The sequence below is a fragment of the Lithobates pipiens genome, unplaced genomic scaffold (genome assembly GCF_037356315.1).
Source record: "Lithobates pipiens isolate NorthernLeopardFrog02 unplaced genomic scaffold, aLitPip1_a1.2 Scaffold_16, whole genome shotgun sequence".
Classification (NCBI taxonomy): Eukaryota; Metazoa; Chordata; class Amphibia; order Anura; family Ranidae; genus Lithobates; species Lithobates pipiens.
Genome location: NW_027507748.1, coordinates 105,484,333 through 105,502,060, shown reverse-complemented (window position 1 = coordinate 105,502,060; position 17,728 = coordinate 105,484,333). Strand labels below are relative to the sequence as shown.

At 43.9% G+C, this 17,728-nt stretch overlaps 1 protein-coding gene across 1 annotated transcript in view; it reads left to right on the top strand.

Annotated features, from left to right (window-relative positions):
* The first annotated feature begins 10,144 nt into the window (after window positions 1-10,144).
* TOMM70 (translocase of outer mitochondrial membrane 70) overlaps window positions 10,145-17,728 on the top strand; it is a 44,942-nt gene continuing 37,358 nt past the window's right edge. Inside the window, exon 1 of the mRNA XM_077480203.1 lies at window positions 10,145-10,441. Within this exon, the coding sequence (XP_077336329.1) occupies window positions 10,202-10,441 (240 nt within the window). The 5' untranslated portion in view covers window positions 10,145-10,201. The remainder of the gene's footprint in view (window positions 10,442-17,728) is intronic.

Genomic DNA, 17,728 nt, shown 5'->3' with positions numbered 1-17,728 from the left:
AGTTTCAGGGCACCCGCCATTTATTACCTAATAAAGGTTTAACCCCCTGATCACCCGGCGGGTGTCATTTGTGACTGTAATAACTGTTAGGGCAGTTAGGGTTAGCCCCCTTTAGTTCTAAGGTACCCCCCTAACCCCCCCAATAAAGGTTTAACCCCGTGATCACCCCCCGTCGCCAGTGTCACTAAGGCTGGGTTCACATTGCAGCGGTTTATGAGAACGGATGTGATTCGCACCGCACTGCAGTGCAAATCACATCCGATCTCTGTGCGATTCGAGTTCAGCCATACAGATAGTATGGCTGAATTCGTGTCGCACCCGCCGCACCCGCCGCAAACTCGCACGGGACCCTTTTTTTGGTCCGCAGCAGAATCGGATCGCATGGGTGTTCACACCATGCGATCCGAGTTTGCAGATCGCACTGCGATATGCGAACTGATCTGGGGGTGTCATTAACATTTCACTGACACTCCCAGCAGTTCGCATAGGGCAGTGTGAACTGCCGCCGGGAGGCATGTGATGCGGGAACCCGCTGCGGATTCGTGGCGTTCCCGCATCGCTCCAGTGTGAACCCAGCCTAATAAGCGATCGTTTTTCTGATCACTGTATTAGTGTCACAGGTGACGCTAGTTAGGCAGGTAGGTATTTAGGTTCGCCGCAGCTTTTTATAGCGCCAGGGACCCCCATATACTACCGCATAAAGCCCCCTGATTGCCCCCTAGTTAACCCTTTCACCAGTGATCACCATATAACTGTTACAGGTGACGCTGGTTGGTTAGTTATTTTTTTTATAGTTTCAGGGCACCCGCCATTTATTACCTAGTCTCACTAGTGTACCCCTAAATTTAGGGGTGTCTACTTTCCAAAATGGGGTCATTTGGGGGGGGTTTGTGCCATCTTGGCATTTTATGGCCTTCAAAACTGTAACGCCCTTAGAAAGCCTGAAGGCGGTGCTTGGTTTTCGGGGCCCTGTACGTGGCTAGGCTCCCAAAAAGTCCCACATATGTGGTATCCCCGTACTCAGGAGAAGCAGCAGAATTTATTTTGGGGTGTCATTTCACATATGCCCATGGCATGCGTGAGCAATATATCATTTAGTGACAACTTAGTGAAAAAAAAAAAAAAAAAAGTTTGTAATTTTCCCGCAACTTGTGGCAAAATATAAAATATTCCATGGACTCAACATGCCTCTCAGCAAATAGCTTGGGGTGTCTACTTTCTAAAATGGGGTCATTTGTGGGGGTTTTGTGCCATCTTGGCATTTTATGGCCTTCAAAACTGTAATAGGTAGTGAGGAGTGAAGTCAAATATTTACGCCCTTAGAAAACCTGAAGGCGGTTCTTGGTTTTCGGGGCCCCGTACGCGGCTAGGCTCCCAAAAAATCCCACATATGTGGTATCCCCGTACTCAGGAGAAGCAGCAGAATTTATTTTGGGGTGTCATTTCACATATGCCCATAGCATGTGTGAGCAATATATCATTTAGTGACAACTTTGTGAAAAAAAAATAAAAAAAAATTAAAGTTTGTAATTTTCCCGCAACTTGTGGCAAAATATAAAATATTCCATGGACTCAACATGCCTCTCAGCAAATAGCTTGGGGTGTCTACTTTCTAAAATGGGGTCATTTGTGGGGGTTTTGTGCCATCTTGGCATTTTATGGCCTTCAAAACTGTAATAGGTAGTGAGAAGTGAAATCAAAAATTTACGCCCTTAGAAAGCCTGAAGGCGGTGCTTGGTTTTTCGGGGCCCCGTACTTTTCGGGGCGGCTAGGCTCCCAAAAAGTCCGACATATGTGGTATCCCCGTACTCAGGAGAAGCAGCAGAATTTATTTTGGGGTGTCATTTCACATATGCCCATAGCATGTGTGAGCAATATATCATTTAGTGACAACTTTGTGTAAAAAAAAAAAAAATTTTTTTTTTGTCATTATTCAATCGCTTGAGGCAAAAAAATAAAATATTCAATGGGCTCAACATGCCACTTATCAATTTCCTTAGGGTGTCTACTTTCCAAAATGGGGTCATTTGGGGGGGTTTTGTACAGCCCTGCCATTTTAGCACCTCAAGAAATGAGATAGGCAGTCGTAAACTAAAAGCTGCGTAAATTCCAGAAAACGTACCTTAGTTTGTAGATGTGACAACTTTTGCGCAAACCAATAAATATACAATTATTGACTTTTTTTTTACCAAAGACATGTGGCTGAATACATTTTGGCCTAAATGTATGACTAAAATTCAGTTTATTGGATTTTTCTAATAACAAAAATTAGAAAATATCATTTTTTTTCAAAATTTGCGGTCTTTTTACGTTTATATCGCAAAAAATAAAAATCGCAGAGGCAATCAAATACCATCAAAAGAAAGCTCTATTTGTGGGAAGAAAAGGACGCAAATTGTGTTTGGGTACAACATTGCATGACCGCGCAATTACCAGTTAAAGCAGCGCAGTGCCAAATTGTAAAAAGACCTCTGGTCATTTACCAGCAAAATGGTCCGGTCTGAAGGTGGTTAAAGGTGCATGCAGCAATGTCTGAACCCAGAGTGTCAGGTGGGTTGGAAGGTTCATTGGGTCATGGCAGTGCAGGTAAATCCAAGCAGCCTACAAGGGGGCAATGCTACACATGATACCTTAGTGTGATGATCAGTGAGAAGAATGCTGCTTACACTTAAGAATTACCCCCTTACAGATAGTTAAAAATATCAATGGTGTCAGTGGGAACTTATCTGAGAGGCAGAAATTGCTCATTGCTCAAGGAACCCCTAGCAACATCTGAAGGAACCCTAGGGTTCCATGGAAGCCTGGTTGAGAAACCCTGCTGTGGACCTTAATATAAATAAAGAAATAAGTTCTTTCAGACATATGCAGCCCATTGTTTGGATGCTGATGACGCACAATCCTTATTTGCCCTCATCATACGTGTAAATCCTTGCATTACTTTACTACAAATCTCATCCATCTGTCCAATCTTGAGCTAGAATTTGCATACGCGGTGCGGGGTCATACACATGCTTTCTGTCATTAGCTTCCAACAAGTGGATTGTAAGTGTGGCAGTAGCTGTAAGAGGCAGAGGAGACACCTCAGTAACTGTGTTATGTAACTGGACAGCTCAAAAAAGCTGCTTAGTCTTAACATTAACAGGATTACATAAGATGAAGATATGTGAAAGTCTGTCATCTGCTTTGCACGGACTATTGAAGAATACCAATTACACAACTAATTTCACAAACACATTAACATACTGCATTGCATACATCTCTTAGTACAAGAATGATGGAAATACTGTTTGCTCCTTATAGGGAAAGAATGGTCTATTTAACACTTTAAACAGAAGTAAACCCTGGTGAGTTTTTCTTCTTTTCTTCTTCCCTGCAAAGTAAAGGCATAATGTGCTAGTATGCATTGCATACTAGCAGGGCCGGGACAAGGGGTAGGCAGGAGGGACGGCTGCCCCTGGCGCAATGGTTTATTGCAGGGGTAGGGGGCACCCTGACCCTAACCCTAAGGGAAACGGGGGAGCGCAGTTTGGCATCTTTGCCCTGGGCGCTGGATGACCTTGTCCCGCCACTGCATACTAGCACATTGTGTGACACTTACCTGCAAATGTAGAATGCGTTGTCCCTGCTGCAGGCCGCATCCATCTTCGCCCATCTTCCTTCCAGAACTGCGGACTCCAGCTGTGTGACTGGCCGGGTGACGTCACTCCTGCCCATGCGCATGGGAGCCACCATGGCACACTCTCCTGAAGAAAAGGCACAGACAGCCGTTCCTTCAGAGCGCATGCACCGATTACATCACAAGCGCAGTATACAGTAAATATCTCCTTATTGTAGGCTTAACTATAGGTACAACTTATACAGGGAGGTTTACAACCTCTTTAAAGTCACACTGAATGATATCCACCTTCTCCAAATCCATACACATCCACTACCTAAAGCATTTGTTACCCCAACATTTCATATCCCTGATATGTGGCTGTTGTACCATGTACTTGTATGAAAAAGTCTTCTGTTCTCTTTGTATTGCTTCCTCTGTGTGAAATCCTTGGTGATCCTGCCAGTCCCTATACTTTCCCATTAGAAACTGACCACACTGAGCAGTAGAACACATCGTGGTCAGTTCTCTAGCTGTGCTGTCTCATCCAATGGTCAGATTTGTCCTGAAACACTTCCCTTGCACAGTTATTCACTGGGAAGATCAGTGTACTGCTGTTTCTCCTCCCCTGGCTATTATACACCTGAGAACAGAGAAAATGTGATCACTTATAAAAAAAGGAAAATAAGAGGTATTTCTAATGTTTTTTTTTCTGTATATATACACAAATGTTTTGCATTTCATTTCTATTTTAGACTGAATGGGTTGTTTTACAATATGAATGTTTACTAACACTTTAACCACTTGCCGACCAGCCGCCACAGTTATACTGCAGCAGAATGGCACCGGCAGGCAAACCCACTAGGGGTGCACGTGCTCCGCTGGAGGCACGACCGCAGCTCGCCCCCGGAGCCGATGTGAGAGCCCGGCGGTCTCGATGACTGCCGGGCTCCCACGATCACTCGTAACACTGCGAGAACCAGGATCCCTGTGTGTAAACACAAAGATCACAGTTCTCTGAGGGGAGAAGTGACAGACCGTCTGTTCATACAAAGTATGACCAGCTATCTGTCATCTCCCCTAGTCAGTCCCATCCCCCCTTCAGTTATAACACACACTAGGGAACACAATTGACCCCTTGATCGCCCCCCAGTGTTAACCCCTATACTGCCAGTGAAATTTTTACAATAATCAATGTACTTTTATAGCACATTAATGCCTATGGTACCAAAAATGTGTCAAAATTGTCCAATGTGTCCGCCATAATGTTGCAGTCACGATAAAAAAATCGCAGATCGCTGCCATTACTAGAAAAAAAAATAATAATAATAAAAATGCTATAAATCTATTCACTATTTTGTAGACGCTATAACTTTTGCACAAACCAATCAATATAAGCTTATTGCGATTTTTATTATCAAAAATATGTAGAAGAATACGTATTGGCCTAAGCTGAGAAAAAATGTGCTTTTAAAAAAGAAAAAAATGGGGATATTTATTATAGCAAAAAGTACAAAATATTGTGTTTTTTTCAAAATTGTCGCTCTTTTTTTGTGTATAGCGCAAAAAATAAAAACTGCAGAGATGATCAAATACCACCAAAAGAAAGCTCTATTTGTGGGGAAAAAAGAACGTCAATTTTGTTTGGGTACAATGTCGCACGACTGCGCAATTGTCAGTTAAAGCAATGCAGTGCTGAATTGCAAAAAATGCTCTGGTCAGGAAGGAGGTAAAATCCTCTGGGCCTGAAGCGGTTAGCCCTATAATCTTTTTTTCATGAAATTGTTTCTTACTGTTTATTTCTTTTGGAACATCCTCTATGAGCTCCTTAACCTCTCCTTTTCCCCTCACCCCCATTTGTTTTGCAATAATCAGCACTGTGTTCAATCCATAGTCCATAGTTCATCTCGGGAGAAAGCAGAGTTGTGTATGTTCCTACATACAGCGTGGAAAACCACCTTCTAACATGAGGTTGAGTCACAGACAGAAAAAAAAACTACAGATTTGGAGGAGGTTGAGCTCAATAGAGGGTACTTTTTTGAGCTAAGAATACATACTTGAATATCACTTTTTTCTCAAACTCTTGAACGTTTATGTTAGACATGTAGGCAGGTGCATTCTGTATTCTCCACTGCAGGTGGCACCCAACCACAGAAGCAATGCAGATGGGGGAGGAAGTTGAAGGGAACTTTGTTCCTCTATGATTTCCTCTGTCACGGGGGACACTATTCAATTGGCTATGTACTAGTACCAGTACTAGTAATGCTAGTACCCGATGTGACTTTGACAGCCATCTTGGGTCAGACAGAGCCTATTTAAGACTTTGGCTCCTGGAATTGGTGTGCTTTATGTGAGTGGCTAGTGTAGGGATAGGATCCCCTGTGACAGAGACAGTGCTTAGATATAGGGAAAGGAGTAGGGACAGTGCAGGGGCCACGTCTACCTCTTCTAGGAAGTCTCCTCTTTTGGGTGTGGACCTGACAGACTACATTCTGCTCCTCATGGCAGATGCTGTCAGCATCTCTCCTTCTTCAACTGCTGTCATAGTTGTAAGTGGTTCTAGTCAGGTGTACTTTCCCACTGGGCCTGTTTGTACTTGCTGAACTTTTCTATGATATATTGTTATTACCAAACTTGGACTCTGTGGGGGAGATTTAATAAAACTGGAGCTTAGGCCTGATTCACACCTATGCAGGTTACAGTTTGTATATTCCAGGTGCATTTTGCGTTTTTCAATACACATTTTTGATCCTTTGAACTCTATGGAACCAAAAAATTTAAAAAAATCCCTGGCCCTTTACATAAAATGCACATATGTGAACTACATCCATAGGAAACCATGTTAAATGGACTGTAGTGTGTTTCTGAAAAAATGACAATGCACTAAAAAATGCATAGCTGTGAACCAGGCCTAAGTAAGTTTCCCCCTGTGTGTTTACAGCACCACTCAATGCTGCACCTAGACCACAGACAGGTCTGTCATTTAAAAAACAGCAAACTCAGGGTACCCAATATGCACCGCCCATATTAAAAACACGATAGTTGTAAATATGTACTTCCAAAAAAAAAAAAAAAGTTAAAATGTTAAAACAAAGAAGTGTAGCTGATGTTTAGGCAGAGTGGCTACTAAATGTATCTCTCAAGTGATAGTTGCCTTGGCCAATTGATAGTGGTCAATTGATTTCACTCTAATTCTGGAATTGCTACACTTTTCTCTTCTTTCACTAGATGGCCAGGTAGCTGGTGGCATTAGATAAGACAAGGGCATTGCAAGGACAGATTAGGAATGAAAGGGGTGTCTCAGCCACTGGGCAGGGATTTTCTCTGGTCCCTTGGCCTGCTATTTCTTTGGGTGGAGTCAGGTTATCTGGGTTCTGTGCCACTTGGATGGCTGTCTAGGTGGACATGTGTTGTAATGCTCCGGGCTGCTAGGCCATAAGCCTTGGGTCTATCCCAGGGACATCTAGCTGCTAGGCTGTCTGAGGACCTATCTAGAAATACCTTGGGGTGTCTAATTTCCAAAATGGGGTCATTTGGGGGCATTTTGTGCTATCTTGACATTTCATGGCCCTTAGAAAGCCTGAAGGCCGTGATTGGATTTTGGTGTCCTGTGCCTGGTTAGACTGCCAAAACGTCTCACACATGTGGTATCCACATACTCAGGAGAAGAAGCAGAATGTATTTTTGGGGTGTAATTGGGGTGTAATTCCACATATAACCATGGCATGTTTGATCAATATATCATTTAGTGACAACTTTGTGTAAAAAAAAATAAAAAGAAAAAATCTATTTTTCCGGGAACTTGTGGCAAAATATAAAATAGTCCATGGACACAACATGCATCTCGGCAAATAGCTAAAAGTGTCTTCTTTCCAAAATGGGGTCATTTGGGGGGGGTTTTGTGCTATCTTGACATTTCATGGACTCCGAAACTGTGATAGGTAGTGAGGAAGTGAAATCACAATTTTACACCCTTAGAAAGCCTGAAGGCAGTGATTGGTTTTCGGAGGGCTGTACGCGGCTAGACTCCCATAAAGTCCCACATATGAGGTATCCCCGTACTCAGGAGAAGCAGTAGAATGTATTTGGGGTATAATTCCACATATAACCATGGTATATGTGAGCAACATATTATTTAGTAACAACTTTGCGTTAATTTCTTCTTCTTTTTTTTTCTTGTCATTTTTCAATCACTTGTGACAAAAAAATATTCAATAGGCTCAACATGCCTCTCAGCAATTTCCTTAGGGTGTCTACTTTCCAAAATGAGGTCATTTGGGGAGGGGGGGGTTGTACTGCCCTGCCATTTTAGCACCTCAATAAATGAGATAGGTAGTCATAAACTAAAAGCTGCGTAAATTCCAGAAAATGTACCCTAGTTTGTAGACGCTATAACTTTTGCGCAAGCCAATCAAAATACGCTCATTGCGATTGTTTTTTTACCAAACATATGTAGAAGAATACACATCGGCCTAAACTGAGGAATTTTTATTTTTTTTAAATTGGGATATTATAGCAAAAAGTAAAAAAAATTGTGTTTTTTTTTCAAAATTGTTGCTCTTCTTTTGTTTATAGCGCAAAAAATAAAAACCACAGAAATGATCAAATAACACCAAACGAAAGCTCTATTTGTGGGGGGAAAAAACATAAAAATTTAATTTGGGTGCAGTGTTACATGACTGCCAAATTCATTCAAAATGCAACAGCACTGAAAACAAAAAATTGGTCCCAATACACTATATAGATAGATAGATAGATAGATAGATAGATAGATAGATAGATAGATAGATAGATAGATAGATAGATAGATATATAGATATATATATATATCTATATATATATAGATAGATATATATATATCAGTCAGGGCTCAAGTCCTGCGGGAACGCATGGGAACGGAGTTCCTGTACTTTTTCCACAACAGGAACTCAGTTCCCATTAGCAGCCGTGTCCTGCAAGACTTTGAAGTATGCGAGCTGTGTGGCAGGTGCTACACCAGCAGCTACCGACACAGCTCGCAATAGTAAGTGCCGCACACCTGACCATCAGGCATTGCCAGTAGGGGGCCCCATGACAGCTTCCGCTTTGATCTACCTGTCAATCATAGCTAGCTGAAGGGTAGATCAGGTCCCTGCTGCTAAGAGATTGTATTTAGTCAGACCTCTCGTGATGCGCTCCTCCCCACCGGCCCCTCCTGATTTTCTGTCTCCTCACCCCCCCCCCCAGTCTCCTGCATACTTGCTCTGTGTGTCCCTCTGAATCCCCCCCTCCTCTATCTTCAGTGTCATATGATGAGAGAACACAGAGGAGGAGCACAGCTATTCTGCTCACAGGACATGCAGGGAGAGAGGTGAGCTGAGGGAGGAACATCAGTTTGGGGTGGTAAGCTGAGCACAATACCTGGCAAAGTTTAATGCCCGGAGGGAAGTTTATGTGGAAATATGGGAAGGGTTGGAATAGCAGCGAGTGTGTGTTGGAGCCCTGCAGAGTTTGCACCCCCCTCCCCCCCCCAAGCTAACATACATCTCCTAAGCAGGAACACATCACTATCTCCCCAAGCATTCTGTCTAGATAATGTGCAGTTAATGTATGACTTTTCCGTTTAACCCTGTGTTATCCAAACTCTGTTCAATGAAAAGTGTAAACTCACCACATAAACACTCTATATACAAAATAACATTCCCAATAAAGATCAGAACATGATGCACAATTGAATGAATGCTGATTATTCAGAGAATTACCGTATTTATGTTTATTGAGCATTGTTTTTTTTATGTACTAACAGTTAAGCTTCATACACGCAATACGAAAATTGGATGAAAAATACCACTTTTGAAGCATTCATGCATATGAGCGTATCATTTTTTTTTTTTGGGTGGGTGAGTGGATCTTGGGTGGGAGTTCCCACATTTTTTTCCCCAGCACTTGACCCCTGATATCAGTGATGGCGAATTTTGGCACCCCAGATGTTTTGGAACTACATTTCCCATGATGCTCATCCACTCTGCAGTGTAGTTGAGCATCATGGGAAATGTAGTTCCAAAACATCTGGGGTGCCAAGGTTCGCCATCACTGATTTTATATATATATATATATATATATATATATATATATATATATATATATATAGATAGATATAGATATATAGATATAGATATATAGATATATATAGATAGATAGATAGATAGATAGATAGATAGATATAGATATATAGATATATATATATATATATATATATATATATATATATAGTATTGGGACCAATTTTTTGTATATATAGTATTGGGACCAATTTAAACACCCCAAGATATTTAAATGATTGAGTCTTTTACTCCAAATTGTACTCTGGGCCTATTATCTATAATGACAAAATAAAGAACAAATGAAAGGTGTGAGCGCTCCGGGGTCACACACACCGCTCTGCAGTAGGGCTGAGGTCGGTGCAGTGAGGAAGTTTGGACAGCAGGGGGCGATCGCCTCTCGTAGTGACCGCTGTAGGGAAGTGCGCCCCTCCCACGTGCCGGCTCCCAGCTCTCCCCGCGTTTCCGGCGCCCCGCCCCCCTCGTCTCTCCCCCGTGTGTCCGCAGCTGCAGGGACGGATTCATCATGGCCGCCTCCAAGCCTGTGGAGCCGCAAGGAGGGCCCGGGATCCCGCACTGGAAGCTGGCGCTGGCCGTGGGGGCTCCGCTGCTGCTGGGAGCCGGGGCAGTGTATCTATGGAGCCGGCACAGGTCCAACAAGAAGGACAGCCAGAGGAGGACACCGGAGGGGAGGGCCAGCCCGGTACCCAGCGGAGGAGGAGGGGGGAGCACCGCCAATCCCGAGGCCAATCCCCCGCCGGAGATGGTGAGAGCCGGGGGGGGGAGAGACATGGCCATAGGATGACCCTGACTGCATGGAGTGTGTGCAGTGTTGTGTCCTTGTGGTGATCACACCTGTGTGTGGCAGTGATAGGAATACATGTCATGTCTGTATATGAGGAGTGTATGGAGAGCATTTCCTGGCTCCTCTACTCCTTGGTGTTTACAATGAAGGCAGCTGCTTTGTCTGTAGGTGTGGATGGGGGGGTGGGGGAGGGATGAGAGCCCCGGACAGGCTGTTCTTGCTGTTTCTGGAGATTCCTCCTCTGTGTTGTTCTCACAAAGAGTGAAAACATTCTGCATGAGTTACTAAACTGGTGTGTGTGTGTGTGTGTGTGTGTGTGTGGGGGGGGGGGGGGGGGTGTTATAAAATATATAAAAATAAAAAATGTCATACTTCCACTGTGCAGTTGGGTATAAGTGGAACTTCCACTCCTTTGTCTCCTCTCCCCCTCCGGTGCCACAATTGACACCTTTTGGGGGGAGGGGGGACATGATACCTGTCTTTGACATCAACACGGCGCTTCTCCCCTGGGCCAGTAGGAGAGGGGAGCAGGGCCTCACGCATGCGCAGTAGGGTTACCGGCGTGAAGCCGTAAGGCTACACTTGCAGGGTACCCTTACCCGCAATGGCAGCACCCAACGGCTGATGGAAACAGCTGCGGTGCCGACATCGCTGGACTCCAGGACAGGTAAGTGTCCTATTGTTAAAAGCCTGCAGTATGCGTAGCTGCTGGCTTTTAAATTTTTTTATTTTTTTTTGAGCAGAATGCCACTTTAAGCACAGAGTGGCCCAATCCTCCTCTTCTGGGCTCCCTCAGTGGCGCTTGTAGTTCCTCCTCTTCTCCCCAAGTGCCTCATCAGAGAAGCGTTCTCCTTTGGGACACCGATGAGGGTGCGCTCCTAAGTCCTGCCTCTATTGACAGAGAAAGCAGGACTTGGCCCTGGAGCCCATGTCATTGAATTTGGCTGCACTGCTATTAATCTATCCAATCAGGACACAAGACACCAGCTAAAGCTGGTGTGCTTTTCCCCGTGGAGAAAAAGACCGGGTTCAGGTAAGTAAAGGGGGGGGGGGGCTGCAGCATGACAACCGCTCATAGAGGAGAGTATCTGTGTCCACTCTGCATGTTATTTTATTTGGGGGGGTACCCTCTTTTTAGAGGGATCCAGCTCCCACTTTCTCCCGGGGTACCGCAGCAGAAGAAGCAAGTGTGTGCCCGCAGTGACAATGCCAGCACCGGAGAGCGGAGCAGGGCTTCGGTTGCCCGCAATGCTGGACCGTGGGACAGGTGAGTGTCCCATTTAATAAAAGTCAGTATACTTTTTGTAGCTGCTGACTTTTTTTTTTTTTTTTTTTTTTTGAGTGGAAGCCATAAGCCGGCCCTAGACTGTTCAAAACGCGGCTGGTTCAGCAGGAACCGACTGAGCTTCGAACCACGTATTGGCAGGCAGAATGTATCCAAGTTGATTGCTCAGCTTTGGTACTAGCAGCCTGCTGGAATTTACATGCGATTATTGCTAGCGGCTGCAATGATAGGTGCAGACAATGTAAACGAGCCTTTTAAGCCATGCATTCTCCTGCAGTGTGCAGGCTCCAAAACAAGTTCTATGGAGCGTTCTCTCAGCTCAGACTTGCAGCACCCTGCCAGAAGTGTGATTGTAGCCTAAAGCTGGCCATACACTGTCATTTTATTTTATTTAGCCAACTGGCTGGACAGAAAATAAACATGATTCGCCCATCCACACATAAGGGGTGGTTGGAGGAATCCCAGCCGTCAGGATATTTTATTCTGACGGCAGCAATGATCAGCGGCTGCAGAACACAAATAGGAATACGTTGAATTTGTTGCTTGCATTGGTACCAACAGTGAAAATGCCACCGATGATGTGTTAGCCCTTGTACACACGGTCGGACATTGCGACAACAAAATCCGTTGCATTTTGTCCGAAACTGGTGTTGCATACACACGGTCGGACAAAGTTGTCGGAAAATCCGATCGTTCGGAACGTGATGACGCTCATTCGTTACGACAGGACTACGTTGCGGCTAGTAGCCAATAGCTTTGGTCTCGTAATTTGATGTGAGCATGCGTGGCACTTTGTCCGATCGGAATTCTCTGCAGACGATCGGACAAAGTCCAATCGGATCATGTTGTGGGAAAATTTTTATATCCAGCTCTCAAACTTTGTTGGTCGGACATTCCGATGGAAAAAGTCTGATGAAGCCCACACATTATCCGACAACACGGTCCGATCTGGCATTTTTCGTCGGAATGTCCGACTGTGTGTACAAGGGCTTACAAGTGCCTTATTAAATCGCCTGCATTGTGTATGAAGTCACTGGTAGGATAGCAGCTATCTGCTGACCCTCTGATCACCTCTGTAAAGGCACCTTCTGTGTCCTACCCTGACTCCTTCCCTTTGGCTCTATTCAGACCTGCGTTGTCACTGCAAACCTCACTGCAGTGTGTTGTGGTTCCATTCATTTTAAATGACTTTTCAGTGCACCTTCCCTGCAGATCACACCATGCATGCGTTTCAGCACACCGAATCTGTGTGTCGTGGTGCACCGTGTTAAAAAAAAAAATATTTTGCAGGCCCATTAAAACCCGCATTGTGGTGTTTGAAGAACATTCTGTATGGCAGCAATATATGTTTATGTGCTGCAACACTTTTCATGATTGTAATGAGTAGGCTTTTATTTAGAGAATTTGCTGCACTCCGTGTATTGTGGAACTATATAGTCACAGATGTGTTGTCCGCCTTTGTGCTGTGATATGGGAATCTGCAAATATTGACAGGACTGAGCCGTTATCTGATTTGTCTCTTCACTGCGACCTTCAAAGGTCACTCCATCCTACAGCGATGATTGTGCTGGTGAACTATGACCCGGAAGATGATAGGAATGTGGGCAATGTTAGGCATATACAATTACACATATTCTGCATGTAAGTTCACCAACCAGTGAAATCTGTCAGCTCTTTTTTCAGTAAACCTGAATGTGGGCATTGCCTTAATAAATATACCCTAAAATGAGTCTCTGAATAGCAGACATTTGCCCATTCCCTAAATGATTGGGGATCAGATTTCAGATAAGTGCTACTATATTACTGTTCATTCATGCACAGTGACATCATGATTCGGCTGATCTGCATTTATTCCCTCAGAATTCAGTGTGAGGCCCGTGTCACGAGAGTCCACTTGTGGCCGGGTCACTGATGGTGTCAGAATTTGGGAAATGTTGAAGTGTAATCTGCTTATATTTTGCCTTCCTTGATTCATCCCTTCCCCTTTATTGACATATTAATGAGGTTTTCAAATATAAGCTTTCCATTTTCTTACCTTATTTTAAAGCGTTAAGCAGATTTTTTTTTATTTTTTAAACCTGTAAGGCAAAGGCGTAATGAGCTAGTATGCAGCGCATACTAGCTCATTATGAAACGCTCACCTTAGAACAAGGCATTGGCATCTGATCCCGATCCATGCCGAGGGAGCTAACATTTTGCCCTCTGCGTTTCTTTCCAGGTTTGCAGCTCCAGCGCTGTGAGTGGCCAGAGCCACGATTACGTCACTCCCACGCATGCGTGTGGGAGACTTCTTCCTGGCAAGGTCCAGTAGCATCTGCTGGACCTTCAGCCAGGCCTTCACAGCGCATGCACCACTGACGTCAGCAGCTGCATGCAAAGTGAATATCTCCTAAACTTTACAGGTTTAGGAGATATTCATTTTACCTACAGGTAAGCCTATAATAAGTTAAGACAAGGGTATACAGCCACTTTAAACCCAGTGATCTTATTGCTTGGTCCCTGTGCTTTTCTGTGCAATGCAGGCTGAACATTTCTGGTGGGAAAGGCCCGCAGGGTGCTGTTCACATCAATCGCTGAACTTCAAACCCTACCTCAGTACTCCTCTCAGGATCCCTTAGCTCTGATGCAAGCAGTTGGAGGTCTATTGGGAAGGGTTATGAAATTATCAGAATTCCTTGATGTGTGGATGTCAGTCTGGAGGAGATGGGTATTCTTAGGCAGGCTGCATGTGCATGCAGACCACCCTAGCTAATGGGCACATGTGATGCTGAGCCTCTGTGTTTGAAAGAACTGAAATCCAGTCAATGAAAGGTGTTGGCCAGGGATAGTAAAATGGGAGGGGGATAGATGATGCGGGACATCCTCCAGCCAGGAAATGAGGCAGGCTCTACCCGACTTGCTGGAGCTGCTAATGCACATGGCGAGAAGCTCGCAGTGTGCAGTGAAATCAGAGTGAGTCATTTCAGTGCAGGAGAGAAGACAAGGAGTGTCTTGGCTGCCCGTGACTCCCCTCCTCGTTGGCTGAAACAGTGGCGTGGCACCATTGGCTCCCGCCGCTGTCAAAGTCAGCCAATTAGGGGAGAAAAGGGGGTACAGGCCGCGTCGCTGGCTCTGAAAGGACACAAGGAGCAGTGGCTCCGGTCGAGTACCACATAACAAGCTGCTTGCTGTGGGGGCACTCCTTTAGGAGGGAGGGGCCAGGAGAGCCAAAGAGGGACTTGAAAAGAGGAGGATCAGGGCTGCTCTGTGCAAAACCACTACACAGAACAGGAAATTATTACATGTTTATTTTTAACCAAAGAAAAATAAACTTTAGTATCACCTTAAATTTCAGCAGTTTTAGAGATGGTATAGAGTCCCCAATGACTGAATTGGACATCTGACATGGTCCTAATACCATACCTGCCGATCGCTGCGGATTCCCGCTTCCTGCTGCTCCCTGAACAGAGTTGTAGGTATAGAGCACGTGGTTACTGTCACAGGAGCTGTCTCTGCCTGAACTCCACCCTGTGACAGAGCACATGTCTTGTTGCTACATCAGTCTACCTACAGCCTGAGGCAGCGTGGAGCTCTTCTATTACACAGTGAGTGTTTTCTCTTCGTAGTTACGGTGGTGATAAAATTGAGGTGTGATTTTAAGGAAACTCGTCTTTCAAGAAACAGAGGCTGCCAGTGTTGATCTCTCCTTTTAATACCAGTTACCTAGCTGCCTTTCCGACCCTTTTGCTTCAGTAGCTTGTCATTAATCCGGAAAGATAATAAGCACTTCTGATATTTTTGATCTGCATTTTTTTTGTTTAAGTACTTTTAAAAAATACTATGCAGCATCAACAGTTGGTGCTATGGTTTAAATGCCATAGCTGTACGCCAATTGCGACCTCTCATTGTAATGCCGCGTACACACAATCAGAATTTCGGCCCGATGAGAGTTTTTCGTCAGCAAATGCGACCGTGTGTATGCTCCATCGTCCTTTTGCTTGCCGAAGTCCAGGCAGCAAAAGATTGAGATCGTATTCTCAATTTTTCGGTCTGGAAAAGTTCCTGTCCGAAAATTCGATCGTCTGTGGCAATTCTGACGTGCAAAACACCCACGCATGATTGGAATCAAGTAGGAGAGGGAAGCTATTGGCTACTGAACTTCCTTTTTCTAGTCCTGTCGTAGGTGTTGTACATTATCGTGTTCTTGACGGTCAGAATTTGGTGTGACCATGTGCATGCGAGACAGCTTGAGCGAAATTCTGTCAGGAAAATCATCAGAGCTTTTTCTGACCAAAATTCTGATCATGTGTACATGGCATAAGGGATAGATTTATCCTTCTTAGAATCTAAGATGCAATACCTCCACCAGGTTGCTGATTGGACAATAGCACACTGATGAAGTCACCCTTAAAAAAAATACTCTATGCAGTCCATAAACACTTTTCATAACTTTAGACTGTTCTGATTTAAAAAATATTGTACTACTGGGGGATGCTCATACTAATGGCCACTCCATCTTGGAGACGAGGACAGTGCTGTTTGGGGCAGGATTCACTCTGGGCAAAAAAGACCTGCGGGTATAAGGGGAGCAGAAACGGGTAGTCTCAAAAACAGATATGTTAAAAATTATGCAATAGTGTTCTTGGGCCTCATGGACACGGGGCGCTGAACCTCTTCTGAACGATTTAAAAAAATAAATAAAATTTTGACATCTTGAAACTAGTGCTGTCCCGATACTTTTTATTTCCAAGTACTTGCGCATAATTTTTTTACAATGCTTTATTTTTAAGGGGGGGGGGGGGGTGAACAGTGTCTGTATTTTATTTTTTACAATTTTTTTTTTTTTATTATTTATTGCAATTCTTTTTTTTTTTTTTTTTTTTTTTATCAGCCCTGTTGGGTGACTTTGGTGAGATATCAAAAAGAGACTATGGACACAGATTCCCCAGTCCCTTTCTCAGCAACCTGCGCTGAAAATAAATGGAGACAGCGGCTCCTCTCCATTCACAAACTGAAACATTGTAAACACAATTTACAATGTTTGTATGTGAATGGACAGACTCAGTACTGACTGTCCATTTGGAAAAGTAAGGAGCCGGATTTACCAGCTCCTACCTACGCTCTGCATCCTGACGGGGTGGACTAACATACAATTTTCCAGGGCAAGCTTTCGGGATATGCCCCCTTCTTCAAGGTCCAAGCAGTACTGATTCACAAATTTTTAAGCAGAATGTTAAAAAAAAAAACCCCACATCTCTGAGGAAAAGAGAGAGAGAGAAAAACAAACGCATACAAATGAATGGTAATAAAGATCGCAGCAGAGTTAGTGAGATAAGACGGAGGGAGAGCTATAGAATGGATTGGGGGGGGGGGGGGGTGCTAGTCACAGAGTGGGACGTAAAACTTTAGTATAATGGGTAAGGAAACCAATATCTAAATTCAGGCGATCATTTTTTGTGTCAGATATAGATATTGGTTATATATATATATATATATATATATATATATATATATATATATTATATTAAAGTTTTACGACCTCTGTGTGACTAGCATCCCCCCCCCCCTCCATTCTACAGCTCTCCCTCTATCTTATCTCACTAACTCTGCTCCTATCTTTATTACCATTGATTTGTATGTGTTTGTTTTCTTTTTCTTTTTTTTTTTCACTCTCACTCTCTCTGTTTTTTAACATTCTGCTTAAAAATGTGTGAATCAGTACTGCTTGGACCTTGAAGAAGGGGACATACCCCGAAAGCTTGTCCTGAAAAATTGTATGTTGGTGCAAATAAAAAAAAAAGTATCACGGGCAGCACTCAATTTTCTCTGTCACTATTGCACTAATACGACTACAATCACATGAAGTACTAAAGCAGCTGAAAGCGGAGAAATGGGCCGGCTGTCAGACTTTGAAATCTTTACAGGGTGATCAGTGCTTGTAACTCTACCACCGCACTGATTCCACTGACTGCCCAAGTATCGGG